At 44.7% G+C, this 24,883-nt stretch overlaps 1 protein-coding gene across 1 annotated transcript in view; it reads left to right on the forward strand.

The window, feature by feature from the left end:
- Positions 1-3,402: 3,402 nt before the first annotated feature.
- The window catches only part of PDCD-5 (programmed cell death 5), a 39,990-nt gene continuing 18,509 nt past the window's right edge, over positions 3,403-24,883 (forward strand). The window contains exons 1-4 of the mRNA XM_037427753.2: positions 3,403-3,659; positions 4,275-4,383; positions 21,045-21,136; positions 23,792-23,863. Coding sequence (XP_037283650.1) covers positions 3,594-3,659; positions 4,275-4,383; positions 21,045-21,136; positions 23,792-23,863 — 339 coding nt within the window. The 5' untranslated portion in view covers positions 3,403-3,593. The remainder of the gene's footprint in view (positions 3,660-4,274; positions 4,384-21,044; positions 21,137-23,791; positions 23,864-24,883) is intronic.

Genomic DNA, 24,883 nt, shown 5'->3' on the forward strand with positions numbered 1-24,883 from the left:
AAATCTGGCATTGTGAATCTGTTAGGAGTTCGGAGCTGCCAAAGTGAAAAATGTAAATAAATTCTTGACACTGACTTCTGCAATAAATGTTGATATTGTAAATTGACATTTTGTATTGGTTTGTTTTTCCTTACTGCTGGTAACTCATTCGCAGGGGGTCCTGTTCGCCAGTGGTTTCGTCTGGCGCACTGTCATTGCTTTGGCATTATTTATTTTTCTGATTACTTCGAGGCGTGAAGGGCCAATCGAAGAGATAATGACCCTTGTACGTGGGTGCGTCCAGGCCTGCCACCGAGTGCAGGGAAAGTAAATGTCCATAATACATTGTATATATAAAAAGTTGCGAGAAGAGGGTTTGTACAGTGCCTGCAATTCTGCACATGACAACAAAGTCGCGACAGCAGCCTACGGGAGGGAATGGTGGTCGCGGATGAGGAGAGAAATATGTAATTGTTTGTGTTGAACAGTCGTACCGCTGGGAGCCCCCGGTTGGCCACACCTTAATTACCGCAAAAAGTAGCATTGGTAACGCGCGAGCGGCCAATCTATGAAGAGGCGGCACGGCAGGAGGACACAAAATCTCAACAAGGCAGAGAGCTCGCATACATTTCGTTCAAATTCACACGCTTTATTTACAGTCTGCATGGAAAACGCAGGATAACAAGGCAATCGCGTGCTAAGCCATGAAACCACCACTGCAATTTCAACGCAAAGCGTCTGCTCCGGCTTGCTGCCTCCCCAGCTTGCCGAAAAAGCAGCGCGCCAGAGAGCGGTACTGCCACCTGGCGGCTGTATTGCATACCATTTCCCCTCGGCCGGCTCGTTCACGACACTAGGAGAAATATTCTAGGCACTCTAGTTGTACCTAAACGACACGACGCAAACGTCCCCAGATTTCTTGCGCATGTGCAAAACGAGGGCTACTCGGGCTACTCTTTAGTAAGCAACATTGTGCACCAACTTTTTGCTTGCAACATTGTGGGCATTGCCTAGATTTGAAGTGCCATCGAACGCGCTACCGCAATAATGGCCGGTTTGGGTAATAATATTGCGCTCTCCGTTCAGCAAGAGGTCCTGCTGGTGGCTAGAGTTGGACCACACTTCATTGGGCTCTTTTACAACGCCATTGAAAACCAGCGACGCCTGATGAGAAACTTTTTTGCTGACAACGCGATGCTGGTGTGGAATGGCCAGAGATGCTACACCAAGGAAGAGATCGGCAAGTTTTATGATTCATTACCGGCTTGCCGTATAGACGTAGTATGTGCCGACGGAGAAACCTTTTTGCACCAAGGCCAGAGAGCTTTAGGCCTCGTTGTTGCAGGCTTTATAAAGTTTTTAGACGATCGCTGGATGCAGTTCAAGGAAGTCTTTCTACTGACGGCTCAAAACAATGGTTGGAAGGTGGCTGAGGACACGTTTTGTCTTCAAGGCCCCCGTACCGCAGCGTTAATGAGCAGACTTTGCGTGTTGTTCACTGTCTTGTGAGTTGACCACTTTTGTTTTTCTGTTGCGTGTACGAATGTATACATCTATATTTATTTTTATGTTCCTCTGAAACATTAAATGACATGTTCTTTACGTTAGATATCACGACTTTGTTCCATCTTGAAATGTCAAATAAACCAGGAAAAGCTGCTCCTAGGCCAATTTATAGTGCTGAATCAGCTGTATTTGATAAATTACAAAATGTCGAATATTATATTAGCAGCGCATTGCGCATTTTAGTTTCGCATGAAATTATAATACCGACATCTTTCGAGTAATCCAGCTTACGGCCTATAGCTTTTAAAATATTATGTATCCGAGAGAATTGATCACTATAATTTTTTTCACTGCATGATGTGATGCCACTTACATCGGTAAGACGCGTGACGACACTGGCTCGGGAGGAAGACTGGGGCCCAAGAAAATTTGTAGAATCATGGTTTACCCATCGTAATCTGCATGCAATATAGTAACTGGTCCCCTGTCTGTTTACGGTAAGATATAAGATGCATTCTATTATCGGAGGTCATTTGTGTACTGACGATGCCATCTGCATATGTGGCAAAACGTCTATATTTCATTTCAGGAGTGAGGTTGAGGATGTTGTAGGTAGCCGGCGGATCTAGCCTTGCATAATTTGCAGGCAATTGCCCCGCCCGGTTTTCTCTTTGCTAGTTGTAGCTAATATCCTTTGTTTTTTAACTAAGCACGAGCAGGCTTTTCAAATAAAAATAGTGCATAGCGCGACGTAACCCGGCATAAGACGGCGGCCTTTGTGCTATATTCCACTTGCAGTATTGTGCCGGTACTCCATCTCACTGCTCTATACCCACCATCTTGCTATGCCATCTTGCGCTGCCGTGTTGCGCTACCATCTTGCGCTGTTTACCTTTCGCTGCCGCAGCGCCTATGACGCCCCCTGTATTTATCATACTCGTTTTATGGGTTTAATTAACACTTGTGGGCTGATCGACTTGCTAAACACTGGCTTAGTAAAATTTGTGTAGGTTTAACGCATTATACACAAATAATTTACACATTTACCTAGCTTTAAGTAATAATTTTAAGGTGACGTCACTTCTGTGCGGCGCAGAAGCCATTTTTGTGTGGGGCTGGCTGCGGCGCCATGCACGGCGCAGGAGACGCTGCCGTGCACGGCGCAGGAGACGCTGCCTTTTTTAAAAGGCGGTGTTCACACCCATAGAGTTTCCCACAATACTTACTAGAGAGAACTCTGGCGCTAGTGGAGTTGCAACACGCGGCGCTTCAGCGAGCATGGGAATGATGGGTAGTACACACATTTGTGTAATTTTCGTACTTCTGGCCTGCTTCTGGTTCCGTGTGTGTTCGTGTGGCTTGGAGCTGTTTTTTCACGAAAACATAAATTAGCAAATGTTCACCGTTTGAGCTCTACGACCTTATTTTTTAAAGTTTACTATTTTGAATTAAGTCCTTAAATTCAAACGGGTTTGTTGTTTTTCAGGACTGGCTGAGGACAAGGCTGAGGCAACGCCTCCTAGATTTTCTGTGCCTGCCGGATTATCAGCACTCACTTGGGAAGCGGCGGTCGTCGGAACTACGGTGGTGGCGCCCCTGAAGTAGGGGATGTCTTCAAATAGATCTTTACGTTTTTGGAACTTATATGCAACAAAAATAACGTAAAAAATTATAAAAAGCGTAAACGTATATATATATAATAACCCTATGTAAGTGACGCCGTCATTCAGCAAACAACTTTTTTAATACAAGGCATCCTCTCAAATTGTAGCAAATGTTTAATACAAGGCATCCTCTCAAATTGTAGCAAATGCCAAAATTGACAATCTCAAAGGCCAAGTACAAAGACCTTTATTCCTACGTAGGTAGCGCTGTCATAGATGACCGGTGTTTTGCGCTCATCCGGCAGGCACAAGAATCTAGAAGGCGTTGGCCAAAGAATCATCGGATCATTCCCTAGTTCGTACCTGTCTAGGGGTAGGAAGTACCTCCCTAAGAAATCGTCACATACGTCTCTCATTGTTCGAACTTTGCAGAGGGTGCTAGGCTACGGCGATATGCTTCTGGTAAACGCAGAGTGACAGAGTTTCAAGTGCCAAAAGAAGATTATGGATGACGAAGAGCTGGCAGCGCTTCGCGCAAGGCGCCTTGGTGATCTTCAAAAAGAATTTGTTGTAAGATGCTTCATTTACAATAATTCGATGTGTGTGAGGCAACTCCCAAAACGGCGTCGGTGATAGCGAGGCGTACTAAATTGCTTTTGGGTCTCCAACTTCTCGCGTACCTAACAATGTTTCGCCTGCCCAACGTTAGCGCGTAAGCTTGCGTTAAAAGAAACTTATGAATGCAGTGCGAACTATTTTGCCACGGCTTGCTAACTTTCGCCACAGTGAAGCTCTCGACGTGCCTTTGTCGCCACACAAAGTGTAAACAAACGCGCGCAGCGAGGTTTCTTTCGTTGTTGTGCGGGTTTTCATTTTGAAAGAGTTAATTAATAGTGTTAGCAAACTGTTGGCTGAACCCTCACTACTAATTAGAGCCTTTGCTTTACTATCGAATCAGTCGCTTCTGCGAGAGCTGCAACGCTCTCATGATTACTTTCGTGAGCGAATTTGTGTGTTTTTGCATGTATTTCGGTGCTCACACTCGTCCAGAGTCTCTTGTTGAAGTAATCTGCGTCCCTAGTGCCACATTTATTATGTCTTTGTGCTCCAATTGGTTGTGCGTCGGTGACGTGGATCCAACAGCCACTTAGCTTAACAGCATTGATTTTTATCTTCTTGTATTAGGGGAATGGACCATCAAATGCTGAACGTGAAGCCGAGCAGAAGGCAAAGGCAGAAGACTTCAAAAATCGTATCTTGAATCAAGTGCTCACTCAGGAAGCAAGAGCCCGATGTGAGTTTCAACTTCATGGGCTCGGGTAGCTGCAGGACACTGTTCTTTACAACTTATATTATATTCCTGTCCCGACGCCGTGATTTGCATGACTTTATTTTCTAACAATTTTGCTACCATACTTATTGCACAGCACATTACTGTTTGCTAAAAAATTTTCACGACCACTGTACATACAGCAGTTATCATGATGACTTTATAAAGAAATGTTTAAAGGTTTATACTCCAAAAAACAGGGAGTTCATTGTGTGCCGTCATATTTAGGCAGCACGTCGCACCATCTGTCACAAGTGTGGCAAAGCAACACTCTGGATTGCCATGCTAGCAACTGCCCTGAAAATCGTAACACGAAACTTCCTAACCATTGGCTAGCTGCAAGCAGGTTTTGCACTTTCCTCCCCTGAAAATTTGGGCTGTTTTCTTTTGAAATGTCGAGAAGACCTTCCTCGACACTACAGAATGTGTACATCACGTGCATTGCAGACTGCGGAAGCAACTTCATCAGGCACACAGTGTGCATGCACGCTTCAGTCATAATATCTATTTTTGACATGCGGCCTGTGAAAGAGTACAGCAATAACATGGTGCCACATACTACAGGCATACTGCGTGCAAGTTACTGCTGTAAAGTGAAATAGCTAGCGTCACGCTTCAATAAATAGTGTACTTACTTTACTGGACTCACAGTTTTTCCTGTTGATTGCAATTATTCACTGGTGGCGGAGCTTGGCGTTTTTCATTGCGGATGGAAACCTGTGCGATGTGAAAACACTGCACCGGCATAATTTCGACGTCATTTAGTGATCTTCGCACTGAGTAATATCTTCCTCTTGCGCTAATTATTTGCGCATTCAAAGGCAGCACAGCGGTGCCCAGGCGGCTTCTTGTAAGCGGTAGCAGTGTGAACAGGCACTTTCTTGCATGTTAAAGAGACCCTGAAATGTTTTTTTAAAGTTTTGTCAGTATTTAGGCTAGAGCATCATGGAACCATTCACACCACAAACTAAGTGACATGATGTGTACCAAGGCTGCTACGGCGAATTATATCATACTCTCCTTCTCACTTCTGCCTGGCCTCCTCAACTCATGAGGCACCCTGGCATCGCTGGCTATCGCAAAGCTCTCATGAGCACGCTCAACATTTGGAGCTTTTACTAACCTAGACCTCCGAGATCGCATGCTGACAGGTTGCGCACGGTCTCGGAGGCCATAGTGCGCCCAGCAGCAGGCATGTCATCTGGCAATAGAGATGAAGATTACGGAGTGGTTCATATCTGCTCCGACAGGTGCCACCACCCTACCAGCTGATCTTACTTCCTTGCATTCTACAGCCCATGACAGCCAATCAGAACAGGAGCCACGGCGACCGGCCTTCTGATGTTCTCTGGCCTTGTCAAGCGGCCAGAGCATTTCGCTTTGTGGATGGGTGGTTGAAAACATGTTTGGCCAAGTTTCAACGATCTGCACCGATTAGCAGCTTCAAAGCGTTGTAATAAATTACACAGTTTATGCAGAAAGCTCAAATCGGTCTCTAAATAACCCTTGGGACTTGGTCTACCAGCCCAATGTGTTTGTACAAAATTGCGAAAAGGGTTCTAGCGTCCCTTTCAGAGATTCTGCTTGCCATGTTAGCTTGGCGCAGTATACACACCTTGGAAGTCTGGAAATGGTGTCTGGGTGTGAGAGTATCCTGCCGGGAGCCTAGGCACCTCGGTGCGAGATAGGTGCTCCCTGGTCTATATAGCATGTAGTGCTTTTCGATGTGGTAAATCTCAAGACTGTAAATGGCCTCACGAGGTGTGTCGGCCATAAAAATGCATTACATAAATTATGGGGTTTTACTTGCCGAATTCACATGTTATGAGGCACTCCTTTTTTTTTGCTGGGAATGCACGAATAATAAACTTGGATTAATTTCCAAAGCTTAAGCGAAAAGAAAAGAACACGTAGACACTGAAAATAGAAAAGTAATGCTGAAAGCATTCTGACATTTTACGCTACACTAAGAAAGCTGGATGCATTTTTATTGTAGGCTCTCACTGTTTTGAAGGTTATTGGGATCACTGGTAATTCTTTAGCATACACCTAAATCCAAGTATTCGGGTGGTTCTTTAGCATAAGCCTAAGTTAGAGTACATCAGTGTTCATGCTTTTCGCGTCTATCAAAGTGCAGCTGTTACATCTGGGTTCACTGATTGGGCCACAGATACTATGCTTCTGAATTGGTTTTGTGAGGTTGTTGCATAAAAGGCTATGCATAATATGGTACTGTGCACTCTGCTCATAGAACAAATTTTCCAGTGTGCCCACTGTGCACTGAATGAAATGCGTTGGTTCACCTAACGCTTCAGTACTTAGAAATAGGGCAGTTCTGTAGACCAGGTGTTGCCAACCTGAGGCCCATAGCGCACTATGATGCACTTCTCAGTATGATATCAGAACCACACACCTCTCCTCTTGACACTTCTTATCTCGTCGGTAAAGTTCCTACTTTGACTGACTTTCTATCTTTACTTTAAAAAAGCTCTTTCAATATTAAACAAATATAATTTTTATTTCAGCTTTGTACATTATGTTAGCTTCATACAACTCGGCCCTACATGTCAAAAGGTTGCCGACCCCTGCTCCAGACAGTTGCACTGTCCCAAAAGAGATACAAAGCGTGTTGCAACTTGCAATAGCTTTTTTATACCAAGAAGTTAGTTAGCTATGAACAAAAAAGTTATCTGGAGAGAAGGCAACTCCAATTAGTAGCAATAAAAACTGCACAGGTCAAGAAGTTATATTTAACTTTAGAGGCAATGTTGATGCACGTATTGCAAGCAGGCTAGTTGCTCCTTCTTTCACTTTCTTTTAAAGCAGCACTGACATCAAATTTACTCGTGCCAAGATTTTTTCGTCAACGAGTAGCTATAGACCTCGTAGCAGCGTTTCGCGACCTAAAATGCAACTGAGGAATGCATAACTGTCACTTTTATTGATTTATATCACTGGTATCTAGCACGATTCAAAATGGCTGGCAATCCCGCCATTTTTAGCTCTGAAAGCACTACCAGTGGCGCTGCCTCGTGGTCACCTCCAAATCGCGCCACAGCTGACCGCTTTTCTACAGAAAAGAGTGACGTCAGGCTCAGCTGCTCTGCAAACATTTCGTCTGCTCTGCGGACCCATTCAGTCATGTTTTATCACCTGCATTGCTGTTGTCGCCATACAAATTGTCGACTCGGGTTGAGTACGATAGTCTGGAGCTTGGAATCCCCGCAATTCATGGCATCCCAAATTATTTTTGCTTGGATCGACCCTTTACAGAAAAGTGATTCCAAAATGGACGCCATTCCGAGCAGCACCGAGGAGGTGCCCGAGGATGCGTGCTTCACCGCCGTATTCTAGAACGTCCCTTACTCAATGCTTCACCTTGACTTGAAAAAGTCGATGGAAGCGCCCTCTCTAGGCACGGCAAGTCACTGCATATCAGCGATAACGTGGTGCGATTCTCGAGCAGCGCAACGTCATTTTCAGCCGAGTAGCGCCGCAGTGCTCAACTATGTCAAGTGAAGGGTGAAAGTCGAGTCGAGGAGCGTTTGTGAATACGGGGGTCAGCCATGTTCGCTCGTGTGCCTCAACTAGCTATATTTGTGTGTTTTGGCCTGCACAGCAGTCAGGTATACGCAAAGAGGTCAATGGAAGATCGCTATCAGAAATGAACATCAGCGGTGAAATAGAATATGTTCCCTGCTTCCCAGGTTCTTTGCACCTCCAGGTGTCTCCACCTATCCAGGCTCTTGCGGTTGCAGCGGCGGCCACAACCCGGTATTTCGCGAACGCAAAGAAGTCTACAAACTATAATTCCTGTGTGTTACTTGTTAGCGATGATATCTGTCTATACGGTGTTCCACTTTGATAGCTTGCGGTTGTGTTGGCCTGTAAGACATTCTGTCGCAGTACAACGCGAACAAAGCACAAGTACGCCTTGAGGCAGCGTGTTCTCACGCAGATTGTCTTCTTTGTTCTCGAGTCAAGCCAGAGGCCCACTACCTGGTGTTCGCTAAATCCCCACATCATCGCCGTCGTTCACACGCAGACACGGGTCATTTGCCTCCCTCTTAAAGAGCATTGACTCGATGCGAAGTCAATAATGCAGTTTTTTTTTTTTCAAAGGAAAGTCTCACGCAATCACTCGCTGACGTAAGGCGTCGCCAGCACCACCCTGAACTCGTTTACTACGTAAACGAGTTCAGGGTGGTGCTGGCGACGCTTGGTACTACACGAACTGTCGGGAACAACTTCGTAAGTGACCTCACTCAGTTGTCGCAGCACTCGGTATGGCCCAAAGTATCTTCTTAAAAGCTTTTCGGAAAGTCCTCGTTTCCGTACGGGTGTCCAAACCCATACTTTGTCGCCAGTTTGATAGACGACTGTGCTGCGATGAGCATTGTAGCGGCCTGCATCGTACTCTTGCTGCTGGCGGATCCGTAAACGTGCAAGTTGCCTAGCTTCTTCCGCGCGTTCCGTAGACGTGTTGGCGTATGTGTAGATGTCGTCACCTTCGTGCGGTAGCATCGCATCTAACATAGTTCGTACTTCTCATCCATGAACGAGGCTGAACGGGGGCAGGCGGGTCGTTTCTTGCTTGGCCGTGTTGTACGCAAACGTTATGTATGGTAAGATTTCATCCCAATTTTTGTGTTCATTGTCTACGTACATCGAAAACATGTCTTCAATGGTTTTGTTTAGACGCTCTGTCACCCTGTTCGTTTGTGGGTGGTAGGCGGTGGTCTTACGATGTGCTGTCCCACTCGGCATGAGGACGTGATCCAAAAGAGCTGCCATAAATGCAGCTCCTCTGTCTGTGATCACGACGGTTGGTGCACCATGCCTCAGTACATGGTTCTCGATGAAAAATCTTTCCACCTCCGCTGCTGTACCTCTCTGATAGCCTTTGTCTCGAAATAACGGGTCAGATAATCCGTCGCGACGATAACCCAGTGGTTCCCTGCAGTAGTAGTAGGTAGTGGGCCCAAAATGTCCATGCCGATCTGTTAGAATGGAGCTGTTGGGACCTGCACGGGTTGCAGGAGGCCTGCTGGTCTAGTCGGTGGTGACTTGCGTCGCTGGCAGTTGAGACAGGTACGGACGTGGTGCTTCACGGCTGTGGTTAGTCTCGGCCAGTAATACCTTTGCTGTATTCTGGCCAACGTTCTCGTGTAACCTAAATGGCCAGAGCTCACCTCGTTGTGGCATGCTTTGAGTACTTTGGTACGAAGGGCTGCTGGGATGACGAACAGATAGGCGGATCCCGTCGGCGAAAAGTTTCTTTTGTAGAGCACTCCGTCCCGTAAACAAAACAATGACAACACTCTTGCGAAAACTCTTGGCGCCTTCTGAGATCTGCCATCCAAGTAGTTAATTAGGCCAAGTAACTCAGCGTCGTCACGTTGTTGCTGCGTAATGGCGGTCGTATCGAGGACACTGAGAAATGCCGTTTCCTCCTCTTCAGGTAGGTTTGCCGACTCAATGGGTGAATGGGACAGACAGTCAGCGTCCATATGTTCCTTGCGTGACTTATGTACGACTACCATATCGAATCCTTGCAGCCTGAGACTCCAACGCGCTAATCGCCCGGTAGGGTCTTTTAGACTTGTTAACCAGCACAGTGAGTGGTGGTCGCTAATTACTTTGAAGGGGCGGCCATATAAATACGGGCGAAATTTTAAAACCGCCCATACCACGGCGAGACATTCCTTCTCAGTTGTGGAGTGATTAGCCTCAGGGCGTGTTAACAATCTGCTTGCGTAAGCGATTACCCTTTCTGTGCCCTCTTGCTGCTGCACAAGCACAGCTCCCAGACCAACATTGCTAGCGTCTGTGTGAAGCATCGTCGGGGCTTCTTCGTCGAAGTGGGCAAGCACTGGGGGCGTTTGAAGACGTTGATGCAGATCATTAAAGGCAGCCTCCTGTTCTTGGTTCCACTCAAAGGCAACGCCGTCTCTTGTGAGACGAGTTAAAGGCGACACGGTGCGGGCAAATGAGATAAACCGGCGATAATAGGCACAAAGGCCCAGGAAGTGTCTGACAGCCTTCTTATTGGAGGGTACTGGGAACAGTGCGACAATGGCAATTTTTCCAGGATCAGGCCGTACGCCTGCGTTACTTACGACGTGACCAAGAAACTGAAGTTCGTGAAAACAGAAATGACACTTATCTGGTTTCAATGTTAGGCCCGCAGACCGTATGGCACGTAAAACAACTCCCAGCCTTTTGAGATGCTCGTCAAAAGTGGTTGAAAACACTACAACGTCGCCCAGATAGACTAGGCACGTCTTCCACTTCAATCCCGAAAAAGTACCGTGTCCATAAGCCTTCGAAAAGTCGCAGGCGCGGAGCACAAACTGAAAGGCAAGGCTTTAAATTCGTATAAACCATCTGGCGTAACAAAAGCGGTTTTCTCTCCGTCTCTTGGGTCTACCTTGATCTGCCAGTATCCATTCCTCAAGTTCATGGAAGAAAAGTAGCAAGCGTGCCGAAGTCTGTCAAGGGAGTCATCAATACGTGGGAGCAGGTACACATCTTTTTTGGTCACCCGATTCAGCTTCCTGTAGTCCACGCAAAAACGCAGCGCGCCGTCCTATTTCTTTACTAGCACTACAGGCGATGCCCAGGGGCTCTGTGACGGTTGAATGACATCATCTTCAAGCATTTTCGCGACTTATTGTTGTATGGCTTCGCGTTCCTTTAAAGCTACACGATAAAGGTTCTGGTGAATAGGTCTCGCCGTGTCCTCGGTGAGTATTCGATGCTTTGTCAAAGGTGTTTGACCAACTCATGAGGTCGATGAAAAGCAGTCGCGGAATTAGACTAGCAGCTGAAGAAGTCTCTGTCGGTCGTCCTTTGACAGAGTGGGGCCAACGTCGAGAACGGGTTCTGGTTCTTGATTAGGCGCTTCGTCTAATACCGATGAACATAAACTGCCTCGCATTTCTGCGATATTGTCGTACGAAGCGATAGCTGTGCCTTTCGGAAGGTGCCAGCGCTCAGTACTGAAGTTGGTCAGCAGTAAATTCGTGCGCCCACCAGTGAGACGGACGATATCTCGTGCGACCGAAATGCCATGGCTAAATAGCAGCGAGCCAATTTGGTCGGCAATGCCTTCGCCATCAAACGCTTCGTGCCATTCCATGGAAACAAGAGTGCATGACCGTGGCGGGATGACCACATCATCATCAATTATACGTAAAGTGTTACGTATTGTGTCTGAACAGTCAACTAAACCAGGGCTGTTGCGGAACGCAATTGATCGGTCCGGGATGTTGATGACGGCACCATATTCTCTTAAGAAGTCTATCCCTATGATCAGGTCCTTGCAACATGAGGTGAGGATGACGAACGTCGCCACGAAAAAAGAGCCGCCAATGCTGAGTCTTGCTCTACACCTTCCGACAGGCATCAACAGCTGGCCGCCTGCTGTCTTCAGGTGAGGTCCCGTCCACGTAGTCTTCACTTTTTTGAGGTGCACGGCAAGGTTTTCACTTGCGATAGAATAGTTGGCACCGGTGTCAACTAAGGCTGTTACTTGCTGTCCGTCTACAAAAACAGTAAGATCTGTGGTCACAGTTTCGTCGGCGTTACAACTAGTCGGTTTTACGGTGTCCTGTGGTAAGAGTAACGGTGGCATTTTTTTTGTCGCCTTGGAGGCCTGCAACCTCATCCCCGGAGGTCGCCGCCTTCAGCTTCCCCGGCGTGGACTTGGTGACCTCCTTCCGCTGGCGTCGGCTGTAGTGCGGTGGCGCGACGAAGGCGAATACGTCGGAGACGGAGAGCATGGTCGACGTCCCAAACCTGGCTGGTAATCAGGCTCACCGTCGTCATTGTTAGCATGGCGGTTGTCAAAATGGAACAGAGACAAGGAAGGTCGTTGAGAATCAGTGTCCCGGCGTGGTGGGTAGTCGTCGTTGGCGCGTCAATCGTCAGACCATTGCCGAAGAGGTCGAAACGCATCGACGCGGTGCCAGCAATGACGGGAAATGTGGCCCACACCTCCGCAGGTAAAACAAAGCGGACGTCTATCTACGGTGCGCCAGACGTCTGTCTTACGAAGCTGTGGACGCCGCAACGGCTTGTAATGTTGCAAATGCCATGTCTCGTTGGGAGACGGCTCTTCATACGGCAGCATTTCGTGCAGCGGCATGACGAATGCCGTGTCTCGTTGGGAGACAGCTCTTCATACGGCAGCATTTCGTGCAGCAGCACGGCGGCAGGGCGCCGCAGTGTCTGTTCTTGCAGCGGCGACCAAGGAACGGCTGCCGATGGCTGGCGGTACGACGGCGCAACGGGCGGCGAAGCGCAGCTGCGTAGCTCATAGGTCGCTGATTGTGAGTAGGATCAGCTGCTGAAAACGCTTGGCGTATTTCTTCGCGGACGCTTTAGCGAGACACGCCGTGGGTGGTTTCGTGACCAGAGTCCGCAGCTTCAGCAGCTCTTCGCGAACAATCTCCCGTATTAAATCGCGTAACGAGCTTTGATTGTCAGATGTTGTAGCGGCGACTTGAATGTGTGTGCTACTGGACAAGTGATCGTATTTTCGGCATCGTAGGCGAAGTGCCCGCTCGATAGCCATAGCTTCTTTGATGAAGTCTGTCACAATGCCTGGCGGGTTCCGCAAAAGTCCGGTGAACAATTGCTCTTAAACGCCACGCATGAGGTAGCGTAACTTTTTGTCGTCGGTCATGTGCAGGTCAGCTTTACGGAAGAGACGGGCCATGTCCTCAGCGAACATTGCGACCGTTTCATTGGGTTTCTGAACCCGTAGCTCGAGTAAATGTTGCGCACGTTCGCGCCGGTCGACATTGGCAAATGTGTCAATCATCCCTCTTTTAAAGTCACTCCATATTGACAAACTGCCTTCTCTGTTCTCGTACTAAGTACGAGCACTGTCGTTGAGATAGCTATAGGCGCGGGAAAACCTTTGTTCAAGAGACCACTAGTTAGTGTTGGCGACACATTCATAGTGATCAAGCCAGTCTTCGACGTCTTCATGTGCTCCACCACCAAAGCGATCAGGCACCAGCGGTGAAAAAAAGGTTACCTGAGATGGGGTTGGCAGACTACTGTCTCGTAGTAACTGTTGTGGACTGGCGGTGGACATCGCTAGATGTGAGCGCTGCCTTGTAGAGTGTTCCTGCGAGGGGGTGAGACTCCCATGCATCGTCGCTTCGCAAGCGACAACTGAAGCGATGCACGGGAGTGTCGACAAGTGCTTCTGGGCTGGATGGACGGCTCCCCGTGGGAGTGTGGAGCGTCAGGCTGGGTCGCGGGCCAGCACCTCCACCAGTGTCGCAGTACAACGTGAACAAAGCACTAGTACGCTTTGAGGCAGCGAAAGCAGCGTGTTCTCAACAGCTGAGCCGCAAGATTGTCTTCTTTGTTCTCGAGTCAAGCCAGAGGCCCACTACCTGGTGTTCGCTAAATCCCCACATCATCGTTGTCGTTCACACGCAGACACGGGTCAATACGCGATATTAAAAGACACCCTCATTGCGCTTTTTCCGCGCTTCGAACGAGACAACTGCAACTCAACGGCTCTCTGACATGCTGACCGACAAGAACAGGTTGAATCATTCTCTTTTCTTTCGCCGTTAATTTAAAGGTGGTTTGCATCTTGGTAACTTCAGGAAATTATTCAAAGCAGTGTGACGAAGATCAGAGGTGACGAGCAAGTGCGTTCCCAAGATGAGGTGCCAGTTAGCGCCACGATAAGAACACTCATATCATAGATGTTATCGCTAAGAGCGCATTGTCAATCAGGATGGTGTGTGTGGAATGTATCACACCAAACACGTAGCACTAGTGTCGATGTCGCAGGGCACTTCATTTTCAATAAACTCTCGTACGCTGTTTGACGTCAAAATAAAATAGAGATGGATCCTCACAAACATAGAGGTGACTTTTATCGTGAAGATCCAGTTGCTTACTGTGTCAAAAACCATAGTCATTAAAGCATGCCTTTGTCAACTTATTGAACCCATTTTTATATGGGGATGTCCTACGGATAGCATTCAAGGGTTTTTCTATCACATTGCATTGCATCACGATGTGTTCTTTTATTGTTATAGCAATTATATGGACACTTTCGGCTAGATCTTGCCGCCGGCGTCGTGCACCCTATATGCATACATATCTATATATGTGAAAACGCAAAAAATGAAGAAATACCGAAAAAAAATTGGCCTCGTACCTGCATGTTAATCTGCAAATGTCGTCGAAAGACGATACTCTTGCGTGTGGATAGAGTAAACAGAACATTTATTTAATGTTCTGCTGAAGAAGATTGGTGAATGGTATTCTGGAGGCGCTGCGTTAGAGTGCCTCGAGCGTGCAGCGGAGGTGAACGAGCGCATCAAGTCACGTCACACGTGAGACATGAGCGCCATCTGGCAGTTTTTTTCAAAAACAAAGCGCGTGGCTTTGAGACGGGTGTGCGCACCTGCCTCAGAGGTGATAAGGTGTAGAACGCAAGGTGACGGGTAAGTGCCATCACCGCCTCGTTTTAGCAAAGCGTTGAGAACACTCCTTTCCGTGCAAGCGTTGGTTGGTTAGCGCAGCGTGATAAGCGCTACGGTCCTTAAAATTAGTTATGTATGCCTTTTCTAGTAAAAGGCGCACATGCAAAATATATACCGGTTGTTGTGGTGCCCCGGACACGTGCAATAATTGCTTTTTAATCGACAAATAGACAATTATAAACGCTGAAACTTGAGCAACATAGGTGGACGCTGCGGATGGGGTCGGCAGTTTCAAATACTCGATGCTGTTAAGGGTGGACAGACAGACAAATGTACAGACAGACAGATTAAAATTTTTGTGTCGAAGGTCCCCAAGAAAAACTATCGTATTTAAAAAACGTCTGTTGTTCAGTACGCACAGAAAAAATCAACTGACTTTTTAACTAGATAACGCCTCGTAGTCTACTAAATACGCGTTATATCATTGCTGTGATAAATGACATTAAAAAACACTGATTAGAACAACTGAGTGGGTTACTGTTGTGACAAACACCAGCTAATTTACTGCGGCTGCTGCACCGAGTTAGCCGGCGCCAGTCATTTCCCTGTCCCTCTTGTCCCCAGCCCGTTGCGCTGCAGCAGCCGCTACTGACCCTACGGCTGACATGCTCTCTCCCATAGAAAGCCGCTCGACGCGGCAGGCCGTACCGTGCGCTCTTTCATCCAGCTGCCATGTCCGTAGTAGACAAGCGATTTACAAAGGTAATTGCTAACAGGATTAAGACAACATTAGAATTCAATCAACCATAGGAGCAAACAGGATTTCGAACAGGCTACTCAACAATCGACCAGATTCATACTATCAATCAGGTAATAGAGAAATTCTCAGAATATGGCCAACCACTATACAAAGCCTTCATAGATTATGAGACGGCGTTTGATTCAGTAGAAATATCAGCAGTCATGCAGACATTGCAGAATCAAGGCGTCGACAAAGCATATATAAACATCCTGGAAGAAATCTACAGGGCACTGCTATCACAGTGCTTCATAAAGAAAGCAACAGAATACCAATGAAAAAGGGTGTAAGGCAGGGGGATACAATCTTCCCAACGCTATTTACCCCATGCTTACAGGAGGTTTTCAAAGGCCTAGAAAGAGTACAGTTAGGTATAAGAGTTTATGGAGAGTACCTTAGTAACCTGCGCTTCGCCGATGACATTGTATTTCTGAGTAACTCAGGGGACGAATCGCAACTCATGATTACAGAGTTACACAAGGAGAGCAGAAAAATAGGTCCTAAAATGAATCTGCAGTAAATGAAAGTAATGTACAACAACCTCGGAAGAGAGCAGCTTTTCGAGATAGATGGGTAATAGTGCACTTGGAGTTGTACAAGACTGTCTACTTAGTACAGGTAATAACCGCGGAGCCGAACCACGAGATTGAAGTAACTAGAAGAATAAGAATCAAGTGGATCACATTTGGCAAGCACTCTTAAATCATGACAAGTAGATTGCCACTATCCCTCAAGGGGAAGGTATATAACAGCTGCATCTTGTCGGTACTTAGCTACGGAGCAGAAACCTGAAGACTTACAAAGAGGGTTCAGCTTAAATCGAGGACGACGCAGCGAGCAATGGAAAGGAAAATGGTAGGTGTAACCTTAAGAGACAAGATGAGAGCAAAGTGGATTAGGAAACAAACAGAGTTTAAGGATATCATAGTTGAAATCAAGAAGAGGAAATGGACATGGGCCGGGCATGTAGCACGTAGACAGGATAATCGCTGGTCATGAAGGGTAACTAACTAGATTCCCAGAGAAGGCAAGCAGGTTAGTGGGAGAAGAAAGGTTTAGTGGACTGATGGGATTGAGAAGTTTGCGGGTATAAATTAGCAGCAGCAAGCACAGGACAAAGTTGACTCGCAGAACATGATAGCGGCCTTTGTCCTGCAGTGGACGTAGTCAGGCTGATGATGATGATGATGTTAACTAGTCTTTCTTCTGAATAATCAATATTGAAGTTCAAATCACTGCAATCATGATCTCGGCAATCTGACGTAGTTGTCGGACTGCATCTTGCATCCCTTGGATATTTCCACAAGAAAAATAATACTTTATTATATGAAGTACCCTTGTCAATAGCAGTAATACATTCACTGACAAAAATATGTTCAAAAGTGCTTGCTCTCTAGTAGATTCATGTAGAATACGTGCAACATTCAAAGCCAGCTTTTTATCACGAATAGGATTTGTATTTACGTTCGTATTTGCATATTCACCTTATGCCAAACAATTGCAGTTTATGGTTGGCAGGTTAAAATCCTGTTATTACGTTTGTATAACTTCAGCAAATTATCACACAATCTGGGAAGAAATCGCAATCGGCATGAGGTGCCCTGTAATCTGCACAGAGCACAAATGACAACTCGCTTATGGTGATGTCTTCGTCATAACCACAAAGGGAAGGCAGTAAGCAAGGAGCGAGGTCTCAAGTTTATCTACTTTATTTACAATGCTCTGGGCATTCAAAGAAAAGGCACGCAAAAATCTTTCAGATGGCTGTGATCGCTATGATTAGACTATATTGTTGTCAGTAGTTGCGTAGCTGCTTCTGAAACACGTGTGAAAGTTGCATCATCTTACACTTAAAGAGTATTATCAATACGAAGCTTATCGCTTATGAATGACTCTTTATTTCCCAATTCATCATGTTTCATAGTATATTATTCGTTTTCTTTTTTTTAGAGTTTACAAAGAGTAATCATTCGTGATAAAAGTGTTAGTCCCGTTTAACTTTCCAGATTTTCGGAGTACCTTCCGTTTCTCAAGATAGTCAGTCTTGAATGTAAAGAGTAACCAGGTGGTTTGATGAGGATTTCACAAGTCGATGAATTTATGCTACTGATAAGCAATTTATTCCAAGTTTGTCGCTGAAAACCTTGCTAGTCACCTTGGGCCGAAAAAATTCTTTGGGTTCATTACCCTCCTCCGCAATTCCAAGGACTACCAAGTTATCGCGACGATTTCAGTCCTCCAGTGCAATCAGCTTATTTTGTTGTTTCATGATCGTATTGTGAAGTCCTATGACATGTTCGTTTAGACTGTCAGTAGTGCCGGCTTTTTCTCTTACCTCCTTTAGTTTTTCTCGACTTTGTCTAAACATGCACCAAATTTGTTCAGTTTTTTCAGTTTTGTTAAGCTTCAATTTTTACTTTCTATAAGTCATTTTGGATAGCATTCTGACCTTTATTGACCTACATTGACATTACATCGACAAGCTTCTGTTGGTAGTGCTCCCTACCTGCCACAATACCTTTAACAGAGTGGAGAGACCAAATATTACTTAGCACATTTCCAGTGACTGAATCAGCTGGAGTCGCATGCAAGGGAAGATCCAGCCACTTATTTAGGGGGGGGGGGGGGTTGCTTAAAGCAACACCGAAGAGAGGGGCGTGGGCATTCTATTTTGTTTTGTTTTTTACTAGCACAAAAACTCTATCATAGCATAAATCCAATAATGTGTGTTCAAAGGGATCCCACTCGTTTGTCCTAATTGGTGATAGCAGGTGGACGGCAGGTACTGAAGAGAGGGGTAGGGGGGTACCGACAAGCTCGGGGGGGGGGGGGGGGGGGCAATTGCCCCTACTGTCTTCCCTCTGGATCCGCCACTGGTCACATGCCATAATCAGTGATATTGCAGCAAGCAACTTAACTTCTTGCTAAGGCATTTGAAAATGTTTCTTTGACTCTTTCTAGGGTTCATGTGGGTTCTTGAAAACCCTTGAATGACCTTTTTTTAATAAACCTTGTAGCACTTTTCACAGCGCATAATTTGTGATGCCGTAAATGTAGCAGATGGCATATGTAATGTGCCCATCACAAAAGAGTTGAGAACATCAGTAGCTTCTGCACAGAACCAACACAGTGCATTTCTAAAAACCCAGAAAAGGCAGGAGCTAGAGGATGAAAAACAGAAAAATAAATGTTGCATACAGGAGGAGGTCGAAATGCTCACAAAAAAAGGGAAACTAGAAGTTGCTGTTAAAAAATTGCAACAGCTACAGCAAACCTATATGTAGAAAAGGCTGAGACAATTAGCGACTGGATGTGCATCATCAAGTCAAAACAACCTAAAATAACTGCCAAGACCAAGCAGCAGGAGATAGTGGATATTGATATGAAAATTCAGAAAAAGCAACAAGACATTGCATAATAACTGTTACTTAGTTTTTTCTATCTGAATAAAAGTTTTCAACTTATGTTATACTGAAAGTGATCACCTATGCAAGTTTAAAGAACTATGATAGAAAGTTGTCAAGACAGAAAATGTCATTTGAGCCATGTATTTGATGTCTGCTTCAGTGGTCTTACAATTTTTCGGTGATTTCTAGTTATATCAACCATTTATTCCTCTTTTAACTAGTGTTAATTGGGTTTCTAACAGACAGTGTGGTCCTTGAAGATTTGCTTGCATAGCCTTGAAAGTCCTTGATAAACCTTTAATTTTTGTCATGTAAACGAGCATGAACCCTGTCTTTCTTAAAGTACAGCTCTTTCTCGAGAAGGGTAGGTGACTTCATGTTTGAAATAAAGTCTTGGCCATCTTTGCGGCACATGGCCATTTCATACTTGGCAGACACGTTGCCACCACATGATTTATGCGCTGTGCTTGTTTATTTTCATAACCGTTACCTCGCTCTAGGCCCTTCAAAGGAATACTGAACGAAATTTCTGGCGCCAGGAATTTCAACCAAATCGAAAAATTTGGTCCTGAAATCTATAGAGACAACCTTCATTTGAGGCAGAAGCTACAAGAAAGTGAATTGAGTTGTTTGTAGTAAACTGCTGCACTTAGCGGCCGCGCCGTGAACTAGTGGAGGTGGCGTTTGGTGATGTCGCAAACGGCCAAAGCGGGCAAGCCAACAATGTCAGCCGTCGCCTGCATCTCTCAACTCACTCATCTCCCCCTACGGTTCCCAGTACCAGATGAATAGCACTGGTAGCGAACAACAGTCCTGGCTGAGTCCTGGCTTTTGTGGAAGGGGGAGAGTGGGATGAAAAGAGAGGCAGATAAAAGGAAGAGGAGAGGAACACGTGCAACCTGCATGGGCATTGGCGATTGTGACGTCACAGCTCACATTTGCGTGCAGCTGCCGCAGCATACATTCCATCAAAAATACAGCCAACTGTTGAAAAGTATGGGACTCTGTTTATTCAATTCAATTCATCTTTTATTCCATTTTCTTGCCATAAGATATATGCCACATACTAGATTACAATATTCAGCACTGTGGGAGAAACTTAAAATGAAATTATGCTTCTGAGGTTCTTAGTTCTTTACTGTAAGATCTCTGCAGTGGCTCAGTGATAATGACTAAGTTTCTGGTTACAGGTTTGATCCTGAATCTCTGTTGCTACATGCTGATGGGAGCTACAATGCAAAAACTTGTGCTTACCCAGCTTTGGGTGTACAGTAAAGAAACTGAGGTGGCAAAAACTGATCCAAAACTTTCTACCAAAGTTTATTTCTAATTTAAATTCTGTGTTTTACATAGTAAAACGACCGTGTATAGGGTTCTTGAAATGAAGGCTCCGACCAAAAAGAGCTTTGAAATAACAGATGTTTTAGCTCTTGTACGGCATGATAACTAATTAAATAACAGTAGGCGATCTTTCACCTTTGGCCATTGCCCTATTACAATTGATGAGCATTTTTGACCAGACAAGTTTTCGTCAATCTTGAAAGTGCACTTGAATACAAAGGTACTTCAGCATTTCATCCCCCTTGAAATGTGGCCGCTGTGGCCAGGATAATCGCACCCGTGTTGTCGTTATCAGCAGCATAACACCATAGCTGCCAAGTCACTACTGCAATTGGGGCATCTCGTATTCTTTGTATCAGTTTGGACCATTCAATTTCATTGGATCAGATCTCTCCATTTCATCGTAAGAAAATTGTGCTGACTTTAGTATGACACTGTAAATTGCTCTGTGTCATCCATTGTGTGGTTGCTTATTGAGTGTGCTTTATGATTATTCCTGTATGTATATATGAAACATGAGTGAATGTAGTACAGTAGATATAAGATGTCACATTTTAATTGATTCATTCTGTCATGTGCCATAACTTGATTCCATTTTCTTTTTCTTTTTTGCAGTGAATACAATTGCCGTGGCCAAGCCTGAGAAAGCAGTCCTTGTTGAAAACATGATAGTGAGAATGGTCCAGATGGGACAGATTCAAAGCAAGGTGCGCCAGTTTTTCATTTTTTCACCGGAAACTTCACGAACATACATTAGCCACACAAAAGCTTTTGCTTTGCTTTTACCACAAGGACATTTGGAGCATGACTTTTCTTTGTTCACAGATAAATTTGTCGTGGTTACAGCTAATTCCGTATATTCTGGTGCAAACCTTTTGTGAACATGTCTTATAAGCTTGTTGCATTATTGGCATAGCCAATAATGCAACAAAGCATCGCCTTATTAGAAAACTGAAAGTAAGTAGTTTATTTCTGTATTCATAGACGGATGTGGGATTTTCGTAATGATTAGGTGGTCGCGAATTGCTGTCAAGCTCTAGGAAGGCACCACGCAAATGCCTTCCAGTATCTATAGCGACAATAGTCTGTAACGATAATTGAAAGGTGTGCTGGTTGTGCTGTGGAACATTTTTGCCAAGGCATCTTTGTTATAATAAAGTACTCTGAAAGAATACTTTGGACAATTTTGCATTGTTTACATTATTGAAAGTAGGAGCAAATATATACACTAGCCATTAGAACAAATACTTTGCTTGTTGGAATTGTGTGCAAAAATATGCCATGTCACATCTGGCCACTAGTGCCCTGCAGTAATATTTAAAGTTGCATTAAGTGACTGCTTTTGCAAAATTCGGCACTATGCTTTCTCTTTTGTTATCGCACAGCTATGCCTGGTAGCCAATACCAATGAGGCAACTGTATTGCAGAAAACTGGCTAATATACTAGCTTCTAAAACTGCATGGTTTTTAACGCCTAGTGGTTTGCTTTCAAAGCATGCCTTGAAATGTGTCAAACAATCAGAGCTTGCACTTAAAGGGACACTAAAGAGCAAAAATGTTTTTTCCCATTAGTAAAGTACTATCTCACAATCTAAAACCCCACTTTTACCTCGAGATGATGCTTGATAACCGAGGAAATGTGCGAAAAGTATTTGCAGGTAGAGACGCCACCTCGAGATTCCCACTCACGACACTGTGATGTCATAATTTTTAAGGCATCTATGGGGTCCTACGTAGCTTCTAATCAATAAAATTGAAATACTTTTTACTCTGTGGGTGCCATTGACCTAGCATACGAAGTTTCAGAAAATTTCGCGAAGATAAGAAAAATACATCTTCAAATTGTTGTCATGCACAAAGATTTAGGCATAAAATTTAAAAATGAAACTTCAAGTGCGATTTTCTCTGCTAATAATGAACGTATGATAGATTTCTGACATTAAAGTCTTCAGAGCGCAGTTTATCAATATAAATTAAGTCATTGTTTCACTTCAGAATCTATTTACAGGTAAGAAATTTTGATTGTCACATATTTATTAGGTGCGTTCATTTGTGCATGTGGCATTGTGCATGTGGTTTGAGTCAGATTAAACTTGCAAAATCCACGGAATTTCCTCCTCAAACATGGATGCATACGAACCTGCACCACTGGGTGTGCACCGCATACTGATGTGATTAGCCTGATGGTCGGGGGAACTGGCCTTTCTTAGAGACAATTGGCTCCTTTTTAGTCCTCTGAATGGGGCCTTTTTGGGGCTTCTTAAGTTGTACCCGACTATAGTGGGATCGCTTGCAGTTGACTGGCTTGAAAATGAAAGGGTAATAGTGCACTTCAAGTTGTAAAAAACTATGTTTACTTGGGGCAGGTAATAACCGCGGAGCCGAACCACGAGATTGAAGTAACTAAAAGAATAAGAATGGGGTGGAGCACATTTGGCAAGCACTCTCAAATTATGACAGGTAAATTGCCACTATCCCTCAAGAGGAAGGTATATAACAGCTGCATCTTGTCGGTATTTAGCTACGGAGCAGAAACCTGAAGACTTACAAAGAGGGTTCAGCTTAAATCGAGGACGACGCAGCGAGCAATGGAAAGGAAAATGGTAGGTGTAACCTTAAGAGACAAGAAGAGAGCAGAGTGGATTAGGGGACAAACGGGGGTTAAGGATATCATAGTTGAAATCAAGAAGAGGAAATGGACATGGGCCAGGCATGTAGCGCGTAGACAGGATAACTGCTGGTCATTAAGGGTAACGAACTGGATTCCCAGAGAAGGCAATCGGGTTAGGGGGAGACAGAAGGTTTGGTGGACAGATGAGATTAAGAAGTTTGCGGAACATGGGAAAGGCAGTTGTTCTGCAGTGGACGTAGACAAGCTGATGATGATGATGGTGATGTCTCTCCAAGCCAAGTGTCCACTACTAAAGTGCAACAATGTCACAAGGTTCAACTTTGCTGTCATTACTTTGCAGCATAGGTACTTGCACCCATTAAGGGCAACAGCATTATTCTTTGGGGGTAGGTGGTTACAAACCAGAGACCTCTTGCCAGGGATGTGCTGTGGCCCCTGGCTGCTGGTAAAAGGGCATTGGGATGTGTTGTGATGATTATCACTTGCAGCATCAAATAAAATGGTCTTATAAGGGAGGCTTCTTCTGCAGAAACGCTTGAAAGGAGGCAAGAAAACAAACCCAGGCACTACAGAGCATAATCATTTCTATCAGAATAAAAAGTGCATGGTATATTCTGTCTTTATTTTCCTTGCAATTCTGGTATGTTTCTGTACACCATTGAGAATTGGCATAGGTATGAATAAGCCAGAAGAATATGGTCCTGGACTAAATGCATTTTCATTATTGCAGCTTCAAGAATCCAACCTCATTCATCTTTTGGAAAGAGTGAGTGAGCAAACATGCAAGAAAACTACTGTGAAGGTACATTTCGCCTTTTTTTTTTTTTTTCATTGTGTCTTGGACCACGCACATGTCTGATGTAGCATTTGCTGCACCTATTCCTTGTGCATGGTATATATATCCCTTTGAGGTGCAGCGTCTATATATGTGGACTCCACTTGTTTTTGCCGTTTCCTCGGACTGGTGGAAAAGAAAGAGCAAGAAACATTGTGCATACGATCAATTTAATCTTCTGCATAGTCAACGCGTCGTGACTTAACCCCAATGGGCTACAAATAACTGCAGCTAATGACTTCCACGAAGACACTGCGACGTTCGATGGGTAACTCATTGTTGCACGTTCCAGGCTTCATAAGTATTATTTTTCTTTGCTCAAATGAACACAGCCCAAAACAAACTGTGCGTGCATTTTGGGCCTAACGTCAACTTCTTTTCTTGTAAAAATGGAACACGACTGGTTGCAAAATAATTAAGTATTCAAATATATGCTAACAAAGTTTAATTAGCAAATGTCACCAAAAAAGGTATTTCTTATTATTTCTTCTTTTAATTAAATAAAGAGTGCCTTAGAAATATGTTTTATGAAATTTGAACATTTATGAACGCCACATCATAATTTGCGCCTGAAGTGGATGTATCTCATATAAACTGTTTTGTTTCTTGCATTTTTATACAAAAACTATGGATGAGTAACTAGTGAAATTTAATCTCAAATTCGGATTGTAAAGGTGCTGAATAATAACAAGAAATATCAAATATTGAATAAAATATATACCAAAAATGTGTAAATACATAAGACTCTTGATCACATATAAAAGAGCTGCTGTTCCAATAAGCAGCAGCACTGCTGTTAGTGAGCAGTGCTTATTTGTTCGGGAGGTACAGGCATCTCTTCCCCCAAATTCCATGTGCATCGTACTGCTATGCATGATTATTGTCCTGCTTCTCTATACTTTGATATAACCTAACAAAAAAAGTCTGCTCTACTCATAATCATTGCTGTCTGTCCAGAGAATTCGAATAGGTGCCCCCATTCTTGAT

This window comes from Rhipicephalus microplus, chromosome X (assembly GCF_043290135.1).
Source record: "Rhipicephalus microplus isolate Deutch F79 chromosome X, USDA_Rmic, whole genome shotgun sequence".
Lineage (NCBI taxonomy): Eukaryota > Metazoa > Arthropoda > Arachnida > Ixodida > Ixodidae > Rhipicephalus > Rhipicephalus microplus.